Source organism: Penicillium verrucosum (genome assembly GCF_028828655.1).
Source record: "Penicillium verrucosum strain IBT 35672 chromosome Unknown utg000001l_segment0_segment0, whole genome shotgun sequence".
In the NCBI taxonomy this organism is placed as follows: Eukaryota; Fungi; Ascomycota; class Eurotiomycetes; order Eurotiales; family Aspergillaceae; genus Penicillium; species Penicillium verrucosum.
In genome coordinates this window covers 7,391,309-7,408,729 of record NW_026643210.1, presented here as the reverse complement: position 1 = coordinate 7,408,729, position 17,421 = coordinate 7,391,309, and the positions used below count along the sequence as shown (strand labels likewise).

The window sequence follows — 17,421 nt, the reverse complement described above, 5'->3', positions numbered from 1 at the left end:
TCCCTGACAAAGATTGAATTCCATGGGCGGTTTGCCCCCGAAACGCCTGTAGATTACACACCCACAAAGAACATGCCAGCTAGCTGATTGTATTTGCGACAAGCTTCAAGATCTCCTCGGTAGTCTTGTAGGCGTTGGCCGGGTCCTTCGCGATGGACTGCCATATCTCACCGTGCTTGGGTTCCATCGAGATGCACTTCGACACGACATCTGCTCGTTTTTCCTGTAACATATAGGTATTAGCTGGATATTCCAATGATAACACAGAGCCCAAGGAATGAATGAAAAAAAGGGGGAGATGGGGATAACTAACCTCAGTGCCATGCTGCATAAGGAACTTGTAATACCAAGCCCAGCCATCACCGTAATCACTGTCCAAGACGATCGCCTTCTCAAACCAGGTCATGGCCTTCTCCAACCGACGCTCGCCCCAGAAGATGCGCGCGACAGTGATGAAAAGAATTGGGTCGTTCTCGACCTTCTTGATAGCCTCCAGACTGCGTGCCTTGCGCTGAGCGCGGGGCTCGAGATACCAGATACTTTCGCTCCACAAAAGTCCTGATGTTGGGACTTCCTGGATCGCGCGCGCCATAAGGACCTTGGCCTGAGCGATGTTATTGGCGCGGCGCTCGACGCGCACACTTTCGGTCCAGAGCTCTGCGCTCTTGGGGACGGCCAAACGGGCTCGGTCGAGGACAGATCGAGCCCGGACCACAGCGCCCGCTTTCTCTTCCAGTCGCGAAGCAAGTAGCCACAGCGCAACGGACTTGGGGCAGGCTCGGGTGCCTGTTCCATATGCCTCGCGCGCCTGTGGGAACTTGTTCTGCGCTTCGTAGATTTGGCCCTTGATCATCCAGAGCTTGTCGGCCTTCGGGAAGAGTTGCAGGCTTTGGTTGGCTAGGTCCAGAGCGTCGTCGATGTTGCCAAGCTGCCGCTCGAAAGAAACGCTCTTGGTCCACACGCGATCTGTGCCGGCCTCGCGGCGGGCAGTGGCCAGAAGCTCTCTGGCTTGGTCGGTCTTTTTGGTGTCGGCCTCTAGCTTGACGGCAGCCAGCCAGATATCTTCGTTGTTGGGGTTTTGGTTGAAGGCACGGCCGAGGACTCGTCGAGCATCGTCAATATCTCCAGATTGCCATTTCTCCTTGGCAAGGAGGAGCCAGAGCTCCTCACTCTGGGGGCACGCTTCGACTGCCTTCTCCAGAACCTGCCAGAGGGATTCCTTGGTGCCGTGGTTGCGCTCCAGATCCGCTGCCGCGAGCCAGATTGATCGGCGGTTCACAAAGACCCGCAGTGCGTAAGCGTAAATTGCCCGGGCAGTTTCGTAGTTACCACGGGCAATACTAGCCTTTGCGTCGTCCATCCAAATATCTTTTCGGTCATCATCCTCGTCCAGGCCCCATCCGAGAGTCTCTTGGATGATACTACCACATGTAAGCACAGCACCTTCGCTTTCACATTTCTCGGCTTCTGTGATCCATTCCTCTCTCTTCAGCATAGCGTTCTCTCGAGCTAGAGACTGAATAGCACGCTTCATGACATTGACCTTGGCGAATGTACCCATCTGCTCCTGGAGTCGAGCTGCAGCAATCCAGATTTCATAGCTAGTAGGAACGGCCTTGCGAGCAGCGTTCAAGACTTTTTGTGCATTTTCGGGGGTTTCAAGGCGAGCGAGGGCAAGCCACAACTCGATTGACAGAGGAATGATTTCAACGGCCTTTGCCAACAGCAAGCGCGCATCGGCGGGATCGTCTTCTAGGTTAACAGCTTCTTTCCAAATCTGCACCGATTGGGGAATGTGCAAAATAGCTTGTCGAAGAACATTCTTCTTGGCACGGGTGTCCGTTTCTAATCTCATAGCCTCAGTCCACAGTCTTGTGGACCGGTCATTGTTCTTAATAGCATTCGCTGCAATGACCTTTGCGTTGTGGCCTTCATTGAGTCGAATGTTTTCTAGCCATGAATCTTCGCTTTTAGGACAGAGCTCACACCCTTTAGCGATGAGAGTCCTAGCAGCAACAATCCGACCAGCAAGCTCCTCCAGACGAGCTAAGGCAATCCAACCAGGAGCATGCTTAGGATTGGTCCTGGTGACGGATTCTAATAGGGTACGAACTCGCTTGATGTCGCCCACTTCAACTTCACCAGCCTTGGCTTCTGATTGTGTCAAGCTTGTGAGGTAACCCTTGGGGTCGATATTCGTAGCGGTTCCGGATTTATCACCGGAGGACCCTAGCGCAGCCTGGTCAAGTCGGACCTTCAGCACTTTATCACGCGCCGCACCGATATCTGCGAAATTCGTCATGGTGCCGTCGGCGCTCTCTCCTTGGTCGATGGCCATTTCCGTGCCATCTTCGGCGATTGTCGTGCCATATTGAGCTGAGTCCCTCGCGCCAGCAATCACACTATCTGGGACGGCGTAGTGGCGCTGTCGGGCATTCTGTTTATCTCGTCGATTCTTGCCCGTCAAATCTCCAACTTCCGGGAGGTTGGCCCAGTCTTCTTCGGATACCGAGGCGAGTGTGCGTTTCAGATCGGCAAATTGGTGTTGGATCTTCGGGTTATTGCGTTCGTATTCTTCTTGTTCGGCTTTCTCTCGAGCTTCCCTGTAGGTGGCGAGCGATTCAGGTCGGTACTCTGTCCAAACAACCGGGGCTAACCCGATAAACAAATGGTTTCAGAGGGGAAATGGGAGGATTGTGACTAACCTGCGAGCTCTCCGGCGCTTGTCCATCTTCTCATCTACCTCTTGGTAGATGCGGTCTGCCTCGTCGTCTTCTTGGTCGAACTGTCCGTATGCGAACAGTCCGACCTCGCTGTCGGGATCCTGGAACCGCTCATCTTCCTCCTCTTTATCTTCTTCTTTTCCACCTTTCTCACGGGTAGTGGCACCGTAGGCAGTGGGTGGAGCAGCTCCTAGATTCTGAGCTCTCTTGTTCAGAGCACTCTGGATCTCTTCGGGCGTAGGTCCTTCACGCGCCGGACCAAGATCGGAGCGAGTGGTGAAACCTGTCGCACCACGACCTAGACCAGCGACGTAGTTCACAGGCGCGGCCTGGCTTAGGAAATCTTGTCGTCCAGACGCCATATCGGGCACAACACAACTCAAAGGGTTCGACCTCGATGGCGCGGAAGGCAAAGGCGGGCTCGGAGAAATGTAATTCCGGTACCGGCAATCTTATCGTAAAAAAGTTCCCGCCCACATTGAAGTCCATGTGCTTTGTTGCTGCACGGTTTCTCTCTGGTTCCTTTGGATAATTTTCAAAATCCAGAGGCTCATTACTCCAAGATGCCCAAAGTTAACAAGCCGAAGCGCAATAGTGCCGCTTCGCAGGGTCTGTCAGATGCTGCTGCCAAGACAAAAGCCGCTCACAGCATCTTCAAGATGAACACTGATATTGGCCAGCACGTTCTGAAGAACCCTGGTATTGCTGGTAAGGACTAGATTTCACTGCATTATATCTACTTAGCTAATGGGTTGGATTTCTAGCTGCAATTGTGGAAAAGGCCGAGCTCAAGCAAAGCGATGTGAGTTGCGAAAGACATTCAGTGGCTTAACAAACACTAATAGTGTTAATCAACAGATCGTCCTCGAAATTGGTCCCGGTACTGGTAACTTGACAGCCAAGATTCTGGAAAAGGCAAAGAAGTGCATTGCCGTGGAATTGGATCCTCGTATGGCTGCAGAGGTCACCAAACGCTTCCAGTCCACTCCATACCAAAAGCGCCTGGAGGTCATTCTTGGAGATGTGATGAAGACGGAGCTCCCGTACTTCGATGTCTGCATCAGTAATACTCCCTACCAGGTATATACAACTCCAGATATCTTTCCAAGGTTCTTCCCGAGTCTAACAGAGTCAAGATCTCTTCTCCTCTCACATTCAAGCTCCTTGCTACATCTCCGGCGCCTCGTTCCTGCGTACTCATGTAAGTCCCCGTCATCAAGGCTAGAAGTCTTCAGAAACGTTCTGTGTAATTGGAAGCTTACATGTTAACCTCTAATACAGGTTCCAGCGTGAATTCGCTCTGCGTTTATTCGCCAAGCCCGGCGACAAACTTTACAGTCGACTTTCAGTCAATGCGCAAATGTGGGCCAAGATCGATCATATCATGAAGGTTGGCAAGAACAACTTCAAGCCACCGCCGCAAGTCGAGTCAAGCGTTATTCGAATGGTCCCCAAGAACCCACGGCCACAGATCAACTACGAGGAGTGGGATGGTCTTTTGCGAATTGTTTTCGTACGGAAGAACAAGACTCTCCGTTCCAGTTTCATTGGTGCGACAAGCATCATGGAATTGCTAGAGGCAAACTATCGGACATGGTGTGCGCAACATGACATTCCTGTGGAGGATGGCCCAGTTGAAGTCGCCAATGACGATGCCATGGCAATGGACATGGGCGAAGAGCAGGAACAGGAAGAGGCTATCGAGGAACCAGCCGACGAGGTCATGGATATGGACGATGATGATGTTCCTGATTTCTTCAAAGAGAGCACAAATGCCCGCCTCGAAGCAGCACTCAAGAATGGAGCTTCGCGCAAGAAGCGTGGCAAGGTTGCAGAGCTAGTTCGTGAGAAGGTGCGCCAGGTCCTGGAGGATGACACTGGGCTCGGGGATAGGCGCGCGAGAATGTGTGATGAGAATGATTTCTTGAAGCTGCTGTGGGCATTCAACCAAAAGGGCATCCATTTCAACTGAGCGGGAAAGACCAGGTCTGCCCTTGGGGGAAAGCATCCGAAAATAGAAGTTGTGAATTCGGATCATGAATTATGATTACTATCAATAAAAGATACCATTTTCAGGAGGTTCATCACCAGCAGGTCGGAGGTGAGCGCGTGAGTCTTGAAACAGACTCTGCCAGATAAATGCTTCGCTGAGTAAGAGTTCAATGTCTTTCTCGGTCCAACCCTTCGTTGGCAATGCCTGGAGGAACATCATAACCTCCTGGAAGAACATTAGTTCATGTTTAATAGTGGCGATATTCGATTACAGAATCGTACCTGGAAATCCATCTTGACCAATTGGTCTGTCCATTTGACCAAGAATGCGGCGCAAACATAAAGATGAAATCGAGAGAAGCCCTGCTCCTCGGCCTAGAATGACGATCAGTATCATGCAAAGCAGTATCCTGGGAGGAAACGAAACGTACCATGTACGTGTCCCACATGCGTATCGTGTTTTTGATGCTCATTTCCCGCATGAGCAAGCAGTTCATCCATCGGAAACTAAATTGCATAAATTCTACACCTTCTTGCTCCAGGTGCTTTGCGAGTGCTGCATCGATGCGCACTGTCAAGTCTCGTAGTGCCCTGACCTGTCGGTGAATGCCAGGCTGAGCATAAATGTAGTTGTCCTGGATACCGTCCAGTAACTTTGTCAGGCACCAAAAGGTGTCTGCTTCCACCGCGTCTAACACACTCCGAGGCAATTGGCCTGGGTCCATGCCTTCCTCAACGTTCAGATCGGTTATGTAAACGCCCAGGAAGACCTGCCAGAAGGGCGTGACCAGATCATTAATACCTTGGACATAACCACTTGCTGGGTGTCGGATAGCCCAAAGATAAAGGATGCGTTCCAAAGACCGCTGGGTGGCTTCATAGCCATACAGTGGAATGTGGGGGCTGGTGCGTGGAACATCGATGCTAATCTGGTGCCAAACCGCTTCATCAAGCCCTCTACCGCGGCCCTTGGTTGAAGGCGGGTTTGCAGAGCTTGCCCCACTACCTCGGTCAAATGCCTGCCGGACTCCGTCAAGGTACTCCTTGCGCTTCCGCTCCAGGGTGGAGATGCGGCGCTCACTATTTGTAGGAAGATAGCCAAGGAGAAGTTGCCAAGTCATTGGCCGCACTTCTTCAGGAACACCTGACCATGCGAGATCCCGCAGCTCGGTGGGAGATACCGTACTTGCTTGCAAGATGCGCTTGAACTTGTTAATTCGCGTAATGCGACTCGAATGGATGTCCCTCTCTTTGGGTGAAGCATCTATAGGAGGTGCGGAGTGGTTGATAAGATTCAAAGCATTAGCAGGGTCTATAAATGTGAGTACGATCCTACTTTTTTCCAGCCATCAACTCATACATACCTTGTAAGATGTCCTTGTATTGAGGCCGAAGGATCTTCCCATCCCCCTTTCGAGCAGTCGGGTACAGCGGGGCACCACGCTCTTCTGCAATGTCCGCGCTATTCGCGCGCAGCCTGTTTGCGGCTGCTAATCCATACCCAAGTGTTGAGGCGTTTCCTGCTGCCCCACCACTAAAGTCAATATTCTGAGCTTTCAAAGGTGCAGATCTTTTCCTCCTCATACTAGCAAGGCTAGGGAGTCCAAATTCATCTTCATCATCATCGTACACAATCTCGTCATCATCATCATCTTCATCTTCATCTTCTTCCGTGGGGTCACGGCTCCACTCGTCGACCCCTTCAGTCATAATTCCGGGGTAGGGTTGGCGGGGAGGTGAGGCGACTAGGTTTCCTGATCTGCGAGACATGTTTGATACAGCATTTGGGGTCGATGGCTTTGGTGGTGTTTTTGGGGCTGAGTGGGAGGAGGTAGGTCTGTGAAAGAAGACACTTGTCAGTCATGGTTTCCGATCAATTCCTAGATCTGCAGGATGCATTGCTAACATACTGTACAATATTGGCATGTGAGTATGATGCGCCAACAACTGTGTTTGAGCCATAGAACTTCGATGATCCCTGGTTTAAAGACGTATTTCGGCCAGCCCAGAAAGGCGATTCGGCACGTCTTCGAGGACATTAGCATTAAACAGATTTAAACAGACCTAGCAGCTGTTTCTATGGCTGTAGAAGAGCGCATATAAAGCTTTCACTTACTCCGGCTTGTCTGTGAAATGGCGAGAAGACCATGTAAGCTATAGCTGCGATTAAAATGCAAGGGGAGAAGGCACAAGATACGAACCAACCTGGACCATTTCCTAGTGATACAGTTAGCTCAATGTCACAGAAGGATTCAAGATAGCCTTAAAGCTAGGACGATAAACATACTTGCTGGCCTTTTTTGTTCGCCATCGTGTGGGGATTCCGAAAGTGGTGTGTTCATGCGGGAGTCTAATACACGTGCGGGGTGGCACTGTGATAGAATGAATGTGGTATATCCTACAGTCAGGCCATGTAGGGACTGAAATAAAAGATCAATAGAGCATATTTGAGAGGAGTGTACTCGAAATGAAAGGCAAATCAAAGCAATTTCGTAGGTTCTAACAATGTATAGATACCAAATGTCTACTTAGGTAGCTTTCCTCCCGAGTCCGGCGTGAAGAACAACGCATTATGTAAGCGCTCCGCTTGGGGATTCCCGCGGTCCTGGACTTCTGAACTTCTTCTTCGCTTGTTCTCACTTTTTCTACTCTTCTCGTTTACTTTTGTTTTTTTTACTCTACGCTGAATTACTAGGGTTTCACGCGTTCCCGTGACTACCTCTGTTATCGCTCTATTCACCGCTCACTATCTCATCATGGCTGACCCAGAGGATGGAGATGATCTCTTTGCTGATCTGTATGTTTTCTACTTCGCCCTGAAATTGAATGATGAAATTCTAATTGAACTGATTTGTTTTTAGTTACGATGCTGATGATTCTACCAATCGTACCACTGCAGCTGTTGAGGCGCCGAGGCCTACAGATCTAGGCGCGACCAACCTTGCTCCTGCTGGAGAATCTGCTGGGCAGGATTTCGCACCTACTCCTGTTGCCACATATGAATCGCACCCTATTCAGTCTTCGGAGTTTAACCCGGGTGATCACAATGGCTCCGGAAACGGTTATGGCGCCCCTGCCACTACCCACGCACCCCCTCCTGTCGAACCCGAGTCTCATGGAACAGGAATCAAAGAAGACGGGTAAGTCCACTAACTGTGTTTCTTTTACATCTTATGTTCGAACTCTACCCCAATCGCGTGTCTGTCTGTTTCGGGCTTTACCTCGCCGATACAAGCCTAGGTGGCGTCAATTGCTATTCATGGGTTCGGCTACAATTCTGGGTGCAGGAAGGAGTCCCCTAGCTACGGGTTAGGATTTCTCTGGGCTGTGGACAGTGGGCTGTTTGTGGAAAAATTCGCCGGTTGATGGACGATGCGCGCGCGTTTCAACCTTGGAAAGGAGGGAAAACAAAATGCTGGCTCGGCGACCAATCAACATGTCTGTTCGGAAGAACCCTATCGCACAACAGTCAATGTCTACGAAAGGTGATCTACAGATCATATATTGGGACACTGCGACATTTGCCCAACGGAATCAAGCAAAGGCTCAAAAGACACAAACCCTTGGGTCCTTGGTCAAAGACAATTTTTACTTGCGCAAATCAACCACACGCCACCCACGGACCTTTGTCACAAACGATTCATATATAGTACAGCCGATACTATATAGTTTCCTGTCGATATACCTTGATAGGGCAGAGCAAGAAGTAGCTATCTAGCTTGAGACTCTGTGTTAGACAAGGCAAAGGTTTTCACGAGTCAGACAGACAGGCAGTGACAATTCACTTTTTACGACTGAAATACTTGCACCTCCATCCACGCTTCTCATCTTGCCTGTCTCCGGCTTGAACAATCCAGAAAGAGGAGGACTTGAATTCTGCATCCAGGCCCATGTAAACCAGTGGGCTTGACGTTAAATCATCCCGGTCATGAACATCCAAGTATACATTTACGTGGCTACGAGGTTCAAAGATTATGTACCGACCAAGCACAAGCTCTGTTTGTTCGAGGGCAGTTGTGCCAGAATAGCGAGGCCTTTCTCACGGTCGAATAGCCCATGAATAGCAATACCTCGCCACCCACCTTTGCAAATTGATTCACTTCCTCTACCCTCCTCCGTCACTATCACATTCCCCACATTCCTTATTTTCGTCATGCCGTTCATTGAATGTGATATTCCTGGAAATTCAATTCATCATGTTTTCCCTGAGCCTGCGCTGACCAATGACTATCTGCTAACCAATGACTATCCCCCTACTAGAAAGATGTTCATCGGTGGTCTGAACTGGGAAACTACAGACGGTAAATATATCTTTTCTCCGCAGAAAACGCGTCATCTGGCTGACATATCTTGGTCATCATTTAGAGTCCCTCCGTGACTATTTCTCTCAATTCGGTGAGGTTCAGGAGTGCACCGTCATGCGGGATAGTGCCACTGGACGCTCTCGTGGGTTTGGGTTTTTGACTTTCCGTGACGCCAAGACTGTCAATACTGTGATGGTGAAGGAGCATTATCTGGATGGAAAGATTGTAAGAGCTACCTTGCAATTATGACGATTAGATAACGTGAACTGTTGCTGACCAATGTCGAAGATTGATCCCAAGCGTGCTATTCCCCGTGACGAACAGGAGAAGACTTCGAAGATTTTCGTTGGTGGTGTTAGCCAGGAGGCTACCGAGCAGGACTTTAAGCAATTCTTTATGCAGTTTGGCCGTGTTGTGGATGCCACTCTTATGATGGATAAGGACACCGGGCGTCCCCGCGGATTCGGTTTCGTCACTTTCGACGGTGACGCTGCTGTTGAGAAGGCTCTTTCCCGTCCTCTTGAGATTCTAGGCAAGCCAATTGAGGTCAAGAAGGCACAGCCTCGTGGCAACTTGCGTGAGAACAACGAACAACGGGGAGGAGGTCACCGCAATGGAGGATACCGCGACCAGAACCAGAACGATGGAGGTCAACAGCAGCAACCCCCTCAGCAAGGACAAGGTAGTAGTTCGATGACTCCTCAAATGATGGCTCAATACTGGCAACGCATGCAACAGTACTTTACCATGCTTCAGCATCAGATGGCCGCCGGTCAGGGAGGAATGCCCGCTATGAACATGGGTGGCGCTATGAACATGAACCCCGCTATGATAGCGCAGATGCAACAAATGCAGCAGATGCAGATGCGTCAGCAGCAACAGCAGCAACAACAAATGGGTGCCCAGCAGCAAGGTGCTATGAGCCCCGGCCCTCAGAGCCCTGGCTCTCAGCAGGCCATGCCCAACATGATGAACCCCTCTATGATGCAGCCCAACCAAGCCAATGCCCCCGTTGGTCCAGGCAGCGATTCCGCCAGCCCTGTGCCCCACGCCGCCGCTATGGCCGCCAACTACAACAACGGAACCCCAAACGCAGCCAGAGGACAGACCGGACCTGGATACAACGCGACCGAGCAGATTGCCTTCGAGCAGCAAAAGTACGAACAGCAGCAGATTAACCGATCCATGGATCCTCGCGGCTTCTCTCCTTACCAGCAGCAGGGTGGCCCAACTTCGTGGGAAGGCATGTACGATGAAGTTCCTCAGCCTCACGTCCCGACTGGACCATCAGGTATGAGACGCAATGGAAGTTCGGGTAGTGGTATGTGATTCTTACGAGTCTTTGCATATTGAGCCTCTTTCATCCCAATTCCCATTCTTATTTTTATTGGCTCGCATTAACTAACACTTCTCTCAAACAGGAACCACTCCTCAGCCCCAGAGTACTGCTCCTGCTAATGCTCCAACTGGCCCCCGTAACGCCGGCAAGCCTGGTGCGAACTACCGTGGTGGCGGCCGTGGTGGACACCGCACTTTCCACCCCTACCAGCGCTAATCTGCTCATTGTGGTTCCTTCGAGTGACGCATCTAGCATCTAGTCTCTTCTCGTTTCAGATACGACTTCGTTTCTTTCATGTGTTTTTTAAAGTCTTTTTTTTTTACCTGAGGTCAGCGATTTTGGGCCTCGGGGATTGATAATTGCGTGGCCGCCAGCCAAGGCGAACTGGAAACCCCTGAGCTGGTTGTATTGGCGGTGCCCCTATCCTTCCACTTCACTTCAAAGTTATTGTGTCCGGTGCTTTCAAACTTTTTTTTCGCGAGTGGCGAGGTTCGAGAATCAGCCTTGGAAAGCTTGAGTCGAGAGTATCCGTGCTAAGCGGGAGGGAAATCGTTCAGTTATCGGTGACAGCGAGTCGTCAGCCTTCGTTCGAGCTCGGTGATACACTACTTTTTTGTTGTGGAGTTAGCCTCACAATCAAAAGTCGAAAGTGCTCATGGAGTTATTTTGTAGATGGTCCCGTGGGCGACAGAGCGTAGGGCGTAGGGTATAGGGTATAGGGCGTAGGGTTTTTGGTGCTGGGATTGTTGCGGGTTTTCGTTCTTGGATACTTGGAAGTTCTAAATACAAGCTGCAGGGGCCGACGAGGCTCCCAATCCATGGTAACTATGAGTGGGAACGAGCGCGACAGGCCTCAACCAAGCCACATAGAGCTATCGTGTATGTCTAAAATTGCTGCTTGGAATGAACTTCTACTTTGAGATATATATCCACGTATCTTTGAGTTCAGAACAGTCAGCCTTATGGTGTTGTGGTCGAATCAATCCCGTAAGCTGCCTTCTAGGTAGGGCCACGCAATCCACGTGACTTGGCGATTGTCAAGTTCAGTCAGTGCCAGGCCCTATGTTGTAGCTATAATGAAAGCACCCAACTTCCAACATGCTATGTAAGGATTGAATTACCAAGGAGTTTTTTCACAAGTTTATTCGGACAGTTGACTCCCTTCACTTCGAATTGCCCTATCTATGTATCCATCCATCTCGCTTTTACCATGTTTGTAAATCAACCTGTCAACCCTCTGTCTTAACCGGGGAATCATAGGAGTACAAGGTATATAGATTCAAAACTACGTGAGGTTGTGTTCAAATAATTCATATAAAGAAGGGATCAAATATTCAACCTCAAGCTTGGACTTCGTTTAGAACCATGTTTCAAGAGGATATATATATATTTCACCATGACATTTCTTGGTTGTAAGATACTCATCTCGCTAAGATATAGGACTATGATCAAGATTAAAAAACTGAGTATGGAAGAAATGCTCATCAATTGCAAGCGGTAATATAGATGATAGATGGTAAACATGGTAATGAATGAGGTATGTATAGAGACAAGATGAAAAAAGAATGGAAGGTGATATCACACAAGAAGATGCATCTAAAGGCGGGAAGATCAAGAAATGCCCAGCCGCCATTTTCAAGCACGCTAAAAAATCGTCAAAAAAAAAAGTAACTCCCAAGCCACAGCGCGCATGTCCGATCTAAGATTGTCGAGAAGGGAGGTAAAAATATAGAAGAATTGTAACGTCATATCAACTCTGTGACGCTTTCGTTGATTTTTTTTTTTTATTTTTTTTTTTTGGTTTCTTTTTTTTTAATATGCCATTCCGTATCCCGGAGCTGTGGGACGACGGCCTTCGATAGAGCTTCGCGAGTTGTGGCTGTCGGGGCTCATGCTGCGCCCGTGAGCGACGCCGTAGTCATTGTGAACTAGGCCATCCCGTTCGTTGCTGCCAGGCGATCTGGCTCGCTTGGGCTCGTCTCGGTAAGACTCGTAAGGGCCGGTGAAGTTGAAGTTGCTCATCTCAGCGTATTGCTTGCGCTGTGGGTGGTCCATCAAGAGGGAGTCACGGGCGTCTAAAGGAGTCAGGTCGTCGAGGTCACGGTTTGCTTTTTCTATAAGAAAGGAATCCGTTAGTATGTGCACATGTTGGGATAAGGGCTTGGATCACAAGGTAGCTTTGACTTACCAGCTTCTCTTCTCCGCTTAGCATGCGGGTTCTCGCGGTAACAGCTGATGAAGGCGTTGACTGCGATGAGAATGGCGAGGACGGCAGTGAGAGTGGACTGCACGACAATGAGGACAATTCCAGTGACGGTCTTTGTTGTTTGGGAAAGACCGAGTTCTTCGACGAAGACTAGGACGCAAGCAATGGACAGAACACGGACGACTTGGACGGCGATGTTGATTCCCATTGACGCCTTGGTGGCATACGGACGACTCCACACTAGGAGTCCCAGCAGAAGGATTTCGCAGGCGAGCTGGCCGGCGCTTTGGAACAGACCGTGGCCCTCGCCACCGGCGATGATGCAGCCCTTGACCAATGCGTACACAATGACAGGAATGAAGAGCCACCAGAAGTCCTTCTTGTAGTTATCGTAGAACAGACTGTATTTTTTCCAAGTTTCCTTGTCCTCGTAGAGGCTGTCGACATCTCCCTCGGCCTTCTTGTACTTGCGAGCCATGTAAACAATGCGAATGGCGAAGAAGAGAAGAAGTGCTGTGAAGAGAGAAAGGGTTATAGCAGCCAGCAGCTTTGCTGCCCACGAATCACCCTTTCGGAGTTGGTAGACACAGTACAACACCCAGATACTGTATAGCACGAGAATCATGTTGGTGATAGTCCGCGCCATTAAGCCCCAATAATCCTTCCGGAAGTCGGCCAGCTTGTTAGGGAAATTGCCATACAGCGCCCACAGTTCCAGGATGACTTTCAGCAAAAGAATGCCGACAACAACCACAGCGATGACGATGGCGAAGATCAGGAGAACAGTCATGAAGACGTCGGCAGACGGAACCATCAGTTCTTGAGCAACTTGTTTCAGGTCGTTAACCTTGCTTGAGGATTCACCATCGTCACTGCTCGAAGAGTCGTTCGAAACACTATCATCGGCAGAGGCTTCAACTGAGCGAGCAACCATCGTGCCGAATTCGATGGTGTAATCCCAGCTTCGTTTCGTTGTGTTGGATGATGAGCTGCTTTGCGTCATGGACGAATTTTTCAGGTAGTCATAGCTCTCCGTGGTCAAGTTACCACCTGTGGACGCCCGAAATTTGTCGATGGACTGCAGCAGGCCCGGCCAAGGAATCATACCAGTGCTCCACATAAAGTTCGAGGAGAAGCTGCGATAGACTTGGGGGTAGGCAACGCTGAGCATGCCATTGGTGGCCATGGAATGGAACCAGCCCATTACATCGCCAAATCCAGGGCTAGAAGACGGTGATCCAACAGTTCCCGCCGAGCCGATGGCAGAGACACCGCTCAGTGCTAGAGCGCCCGCCGCAATGCCAGCCGAGGCATATTTGACTGCGCCGACGTTCGTGGAGTGGCCGTTGGTCAGTCCGGACTCGATGCAGGCCACATTCTTCTCGACTCCCTTGGACTTAAGGATAAGCTTTGCCTGACCATCCAAGTCGGGGATGTTGAATGCGATACCAGGGATCTGGCTAGCGTATTGAGACGGAACCTCCATGGATCCGCTGGCCTTGAAAGTACCCTTAGGGACGGGGCAAAGTTGGTCGACATGAATTTCCGTGCCGCAGGGATCAAAATCCTTGCTGTAGAGTTCGTTGCCATAGGCAGTGACGGTGATAGACGCCGACACATTCTGTTCCATCGCGTTGGTACCAGCCACGTCGAAGACAACTACTCCAGTAGAGCGAGCGTAGGTAACATCCATCTTTTGGACGTTGATTGCGGAATCGGTCATGCACAGGTTGAATCCGTGTGTGGATAGGGTGTCAGCTGCCAGGGCTTGAGGCACGATGGCCAGGCCTAGCAGAGCCCAGACGAAGTTCTGCATGTTGGCCAAGCACAATTGATGTTCTATACAATATACCAATCTGAATCTAACAGTTTGAACCAAGTAGGCGCGGATTCATAAAGGATGTAGGGATCGATTGGCGCGATGATCGGACGGGTTGGTAACGATATATGGAGCGACTGTGGGTAAGTCACAGGGGGAGGGAAAGAAGCAAAAAGCAAAAATGAAAGGCAGGATCAACCCGCTATAGAAAAGAAATCAAAAGATAAATAATAATAAATGAGTCGAAAGGGTCGCGAGGACGAGGTGGGATTGTGAGACACTGGTTTTCGAGCAACCAGGAACTGTAAATAACGAGAGACACTTGAATGAGGGTGGTTGGAGAGAGGAAGCGATTGGAGATTTAGTGAATGGAATTTCCCCCTCTCGCAAATGCGCAATGCGATGATCTGTGAAAAAGAAGAAAAGAGAGGGAGGAAAGTCTCGACCGTAGATTACACGACTTTCCGATTAGTCTAACCTTGGCCCCTGAATTTGGGACTGATTGGCCCTGACCCCGTTTCAGTCTAGACCTAACATTTGGTATGTTACTATTTCCATTAGCCTTGGTATTTATACCTTAATTTTTATAATTTTTATTAACTTTTATTATTTTACTCCCTACCCGTATATAAGCCCCGTATGTATTAAAAGGAGTTGGAGGTCTACATAAACAGATTGAAGTTCATAACCTTGGGATTTAAAGCTTTCCTCCAGATCAGACCCAAGGTTTGCCACTTAAGTTACCATGGTACCAGCCCAAGAATAAGCCCAAAGGAGGTGGCACTCAAACCTTGGAAGTTCTCCCGCTCACCCACCCATGGAAACGCATTCCTCCCCACCCAATCGAGGAATTTCCCTAAACAACGCCACACCAGCCACACGGGATGTCAATTGTCCCAAATACCTCTAGTGCTTGAGAATTATGATTTGACCATTCAAATTAATTCAAATGTATCACGACTCGATGGTACCTGCAGAGCCGAAAGTTGAGTAAATATCCATGGTCCGCTTCTTCATATGTTGTAAATCAAACATCCCTATCACAGTTTATGTATGACGTGTGCCCCTCGCGGGGTGTCGCACACAAGCGATGGGAGAACAAAAAGCTGCAGGGCTTAAGCATGACTGAAATGCCGATCAAAGATCCTCGCACAATCAGTTCTAGACTTACTCAGTGGGCCCCTTACAGGCTTCTGGATGGACACATAATGTTCTTGCTGAAAATCTTGTTATTATGCATGCGATCAATCGAGTCCTGAGAACTACAAGTAACATAGGAATCACATTGTTTTGTGTGCACTGCACTCACATCTCAGAAACCATGAAGGTGGAAAACACGAAATTTGAGACCTATGTGGGTTCACCCTATGGTCCGATCATCAATGTGAGACAGGGCCAAGCGCTGGGGTGCCGCCCTAAATCACGGATATTCTATTCTTGTCTCTTCTGACAGCCTATAGCACACCTCAATTATTATTATGATTATCACCATGACAGCCTCATACTATTCTTACTCGTTGTCCATACAAACATACATAATTCATACAGTCTGTACTACCCTGTTGCTAGCGAATAGCTACGGAGTAATCCGTGAAAACTCTGTAGATATTTATCGGATTGTATTCATTTCATGGTTTCAGGTTAATTGTTTTATCAATAAACAGAACAAACCTTTAGACGATACAAAATAGGGGCCTGTCACGAGGAAGAGGGTCCACCAAGAAAATTTCTGCTTAAGAGTTAAACATGAAGTATAGAATAAAGATCTAAGATAAACTGTATGTTGTAGATACTTTCTTAAACTCAACGATTCAATTATTGTTGTCTGTTGGTAAGAATATTCTGCTAATTATCCAGCACTGTGTTTCACCTAAACACGATGACATACGACTTTGATGACCTTAATATTAAATAGTACTATGTAACTACCCCGTATTCTAAGCTCGAGATAATGTCTAAGATAATGCTGCAATGTAAGTTTCAATGTCCGGTTTTCTTTTACAGTTATTACCAAAGCGTGGAAATAACCAATAATAGTCACAAACAACATAATATTCGTGATGTTAAGCATAATTCCTACAAACGACCATGTGTAACCTGTGATTTTTACAACAGAGACAGAAATAAGAGAGACATACTCCATACTTAGGTCCTCCGTACTCCATCCTGGGATACTCGGCAGAAAATGTGCTCTCCATACCGCCTGCTACATTGTGACCGACAAAGACTCCCATTCTACCCCCCCTCATCACCTCTCTCCTCAGGCACAAGCTCGCTACCATGGGGCCCGAGGGGCTCGAGAAGCCCGAGATCCCAGATAAATCCGAGAAAAAATCTCGTCGACGTGGGGCCGAACTCGATCCATTCCTTCGCACCCGGCTCTGTGTGCTCAGAACCACAGCCAAATGGACCTACAAACAGATCCAGAATGAATACCCACATATTCCCCTCTCAACCATCAAATCAACCATTCTCCGAGAGAGTAATCGTGTCAATAATCACTCACAAGCCCGCTCTGGCCGACCGTCAAAACTGAAGGAGGAAGATCGAGCCCGAATCCGTGAGGCCTTCCATGCGAATCCTCAAGTTACATACGATGAACTACTTGTGGTGGTTGATTATAAAGTTGGCAAGGAGTCGCTTCGTCGGTTCTTGAATGATGATGGGCTGAGGAAGACTCAGACACCTGGTCGGTCTTCCTTGGCTGGGAAAGGAGCTATCAAACAAGTTGATGGGACTCAACATGTTCAGTCATATGACACACCTCCCGCTGGCTGGGCTGGTGATTTTGGGTCTGGTCTAGTACACAGCGAGTCAGATCTTGCGTCTGCTACAGCGAGTCATGTTGTCGGCAATTAGACGACTTGTTGAAAGAGATACCCTTGTGATTTTCAGCGTTGTGTTTTCAGTTGGGCTACCTGCTCCATTATCCAACCAAATTTATTCAGCGTATCATGACAAATATAAGCTATATGGGACATACGGGCATTGGAGTTAAACTTTTGTTGTAGGATTGGTTTTGTGCAAGCTATTATATG

The 17,421-nt window shown here is 49.0% G+C and overlaps 6 protein-coding genes across 6 annotated transcripts; 3 read left to right on the top strand and 3 right to left on the bottom strand.

Annotated features, from left to right (window-relative positions):
• Window positions 1–79: 79 nt before the first annotated feature.
• N7516_002746 (U4/U6-U5 snRNP complex subunit PRP6) lies at window positions 80–3,085 on the bottom strand (the record flags this gene model as incomplete). Its single annotated transcript, XM_057215466.1, has 3 exons — window positions 80–223; window positions 314–2,603; window positions 2,706–3,085. 3 exons carry the CDS (start codon window positions 3,083–3,085, stop codon window positions 80–82), a joined length of 2,814 nt encoding a protein of 937 aa, XP_057077349.1.
• Window positions 3,086–3,286: 201 nt separating this feature from the next.
• On the top strand, window positions 3,287–4,695 carry N7516_002745 (dimethyladenosine transferase; the record flags this gene model as incomplete). The annotated part of the gene is made up of 5 exons (XM_057215465.1): window positions 3,287–3,431; window positions 3,488–3,525; window positions 3,582–3,803; window positions 3,860–3,924; window positions 4,005–4,695. The coding sequence occupies 5 exons, from the start codon at window positions 3,287–3,289 to the stop codon at window positions 4,693–4,695; spliced, it is 1,161 nt and encodes a 386-aa protein (XP_057077348.1).
• An 81-nt stretch (window positions 4,696–4,776) lies between these two features.
• On the bottom strand, window positions 4,777–7,026 carry N7516_002744 (GTPase-activating protein GYP1; the record flags this gene model as incomplete). Its single annotated transcript, XM_057215464.1, has 8 exons — window positions 4,777–4,941; window positions 4,998–5,090; window positions 5,147–6,027; window positions 6,080–6,552; window positions 6,626–6,742; window positions 6,832–6,869; window positions 6,921–6,932; window positions 7,003–7,026. 8 exons carry the CDS (start codon window positions 7,024–7,026, stop codon window positions 4,777–4,779), a joined length of 1,803 nt encoding a protein of 600 aa, XP_057077347.1.
• Window positions 7,027–7,471: 445 nt separating this feature from the next.
• Window positions 7,472–10,574, top strand: N7516_002743 (uncharacterized protein; the record flags this gene model as incomplete). Its single annotated transcript, XM_057215463.1, has 6 exons — window positions 7,472–7,512; window positions 7,577–7,855; window positions 8,976–9,016; window positions 9,081–9,244; window positions 9,308–10,340; window positions 10,441–10,574. 6 exons carry the CDS (start codon window positions 7,472–7,474, stop codon window positions 10,572–10,574), a joined length of 1,692 nt encoding a protein of 563 aa, XP_057077346.1.
• Window positions 10,575–12,170: 1,596 nt separating this feature from the next.
• On the bottom strand, window positions 12,171–14,380 carry N7516_002742 (transient receptor potential ion channel family protein; the record flags this gene model as incomplete). Its single annotated transcript, XM_057215462.1, has 2 exons — window positions 12,171–12,472; window positions 12,547–14,380. The coding sequence occupies 2 exons, from the start codon at window positions 14,378–14,380 to the stop codon at window positions 12,171–12,173; spliced, it is 2,136 nt and encodes a 711-aa protein (XP_057077345.1).
• Window positions 14,381–16,663: 2,283 nt separating this feature from the next.
• N7516_002741 (helix-turn-helix domain-containing protein) lies at window positions 16,664–17,242 on the top strand (the record flags this gene model as incomplete). The annotated part of the gene is made up of 1 exon (XM_057215461.1): window positions 16,664–17,242. One exon carries the CDS (start codon window positions 16,664–16,666, stop codon window positions 17,240–17,242), a length of 579 nt encoding a protein of 192 aa, XP_057077344.1.
• Between the last annotated feature and the right edge of the window lie 179 nt (window positions 17,243–17,421).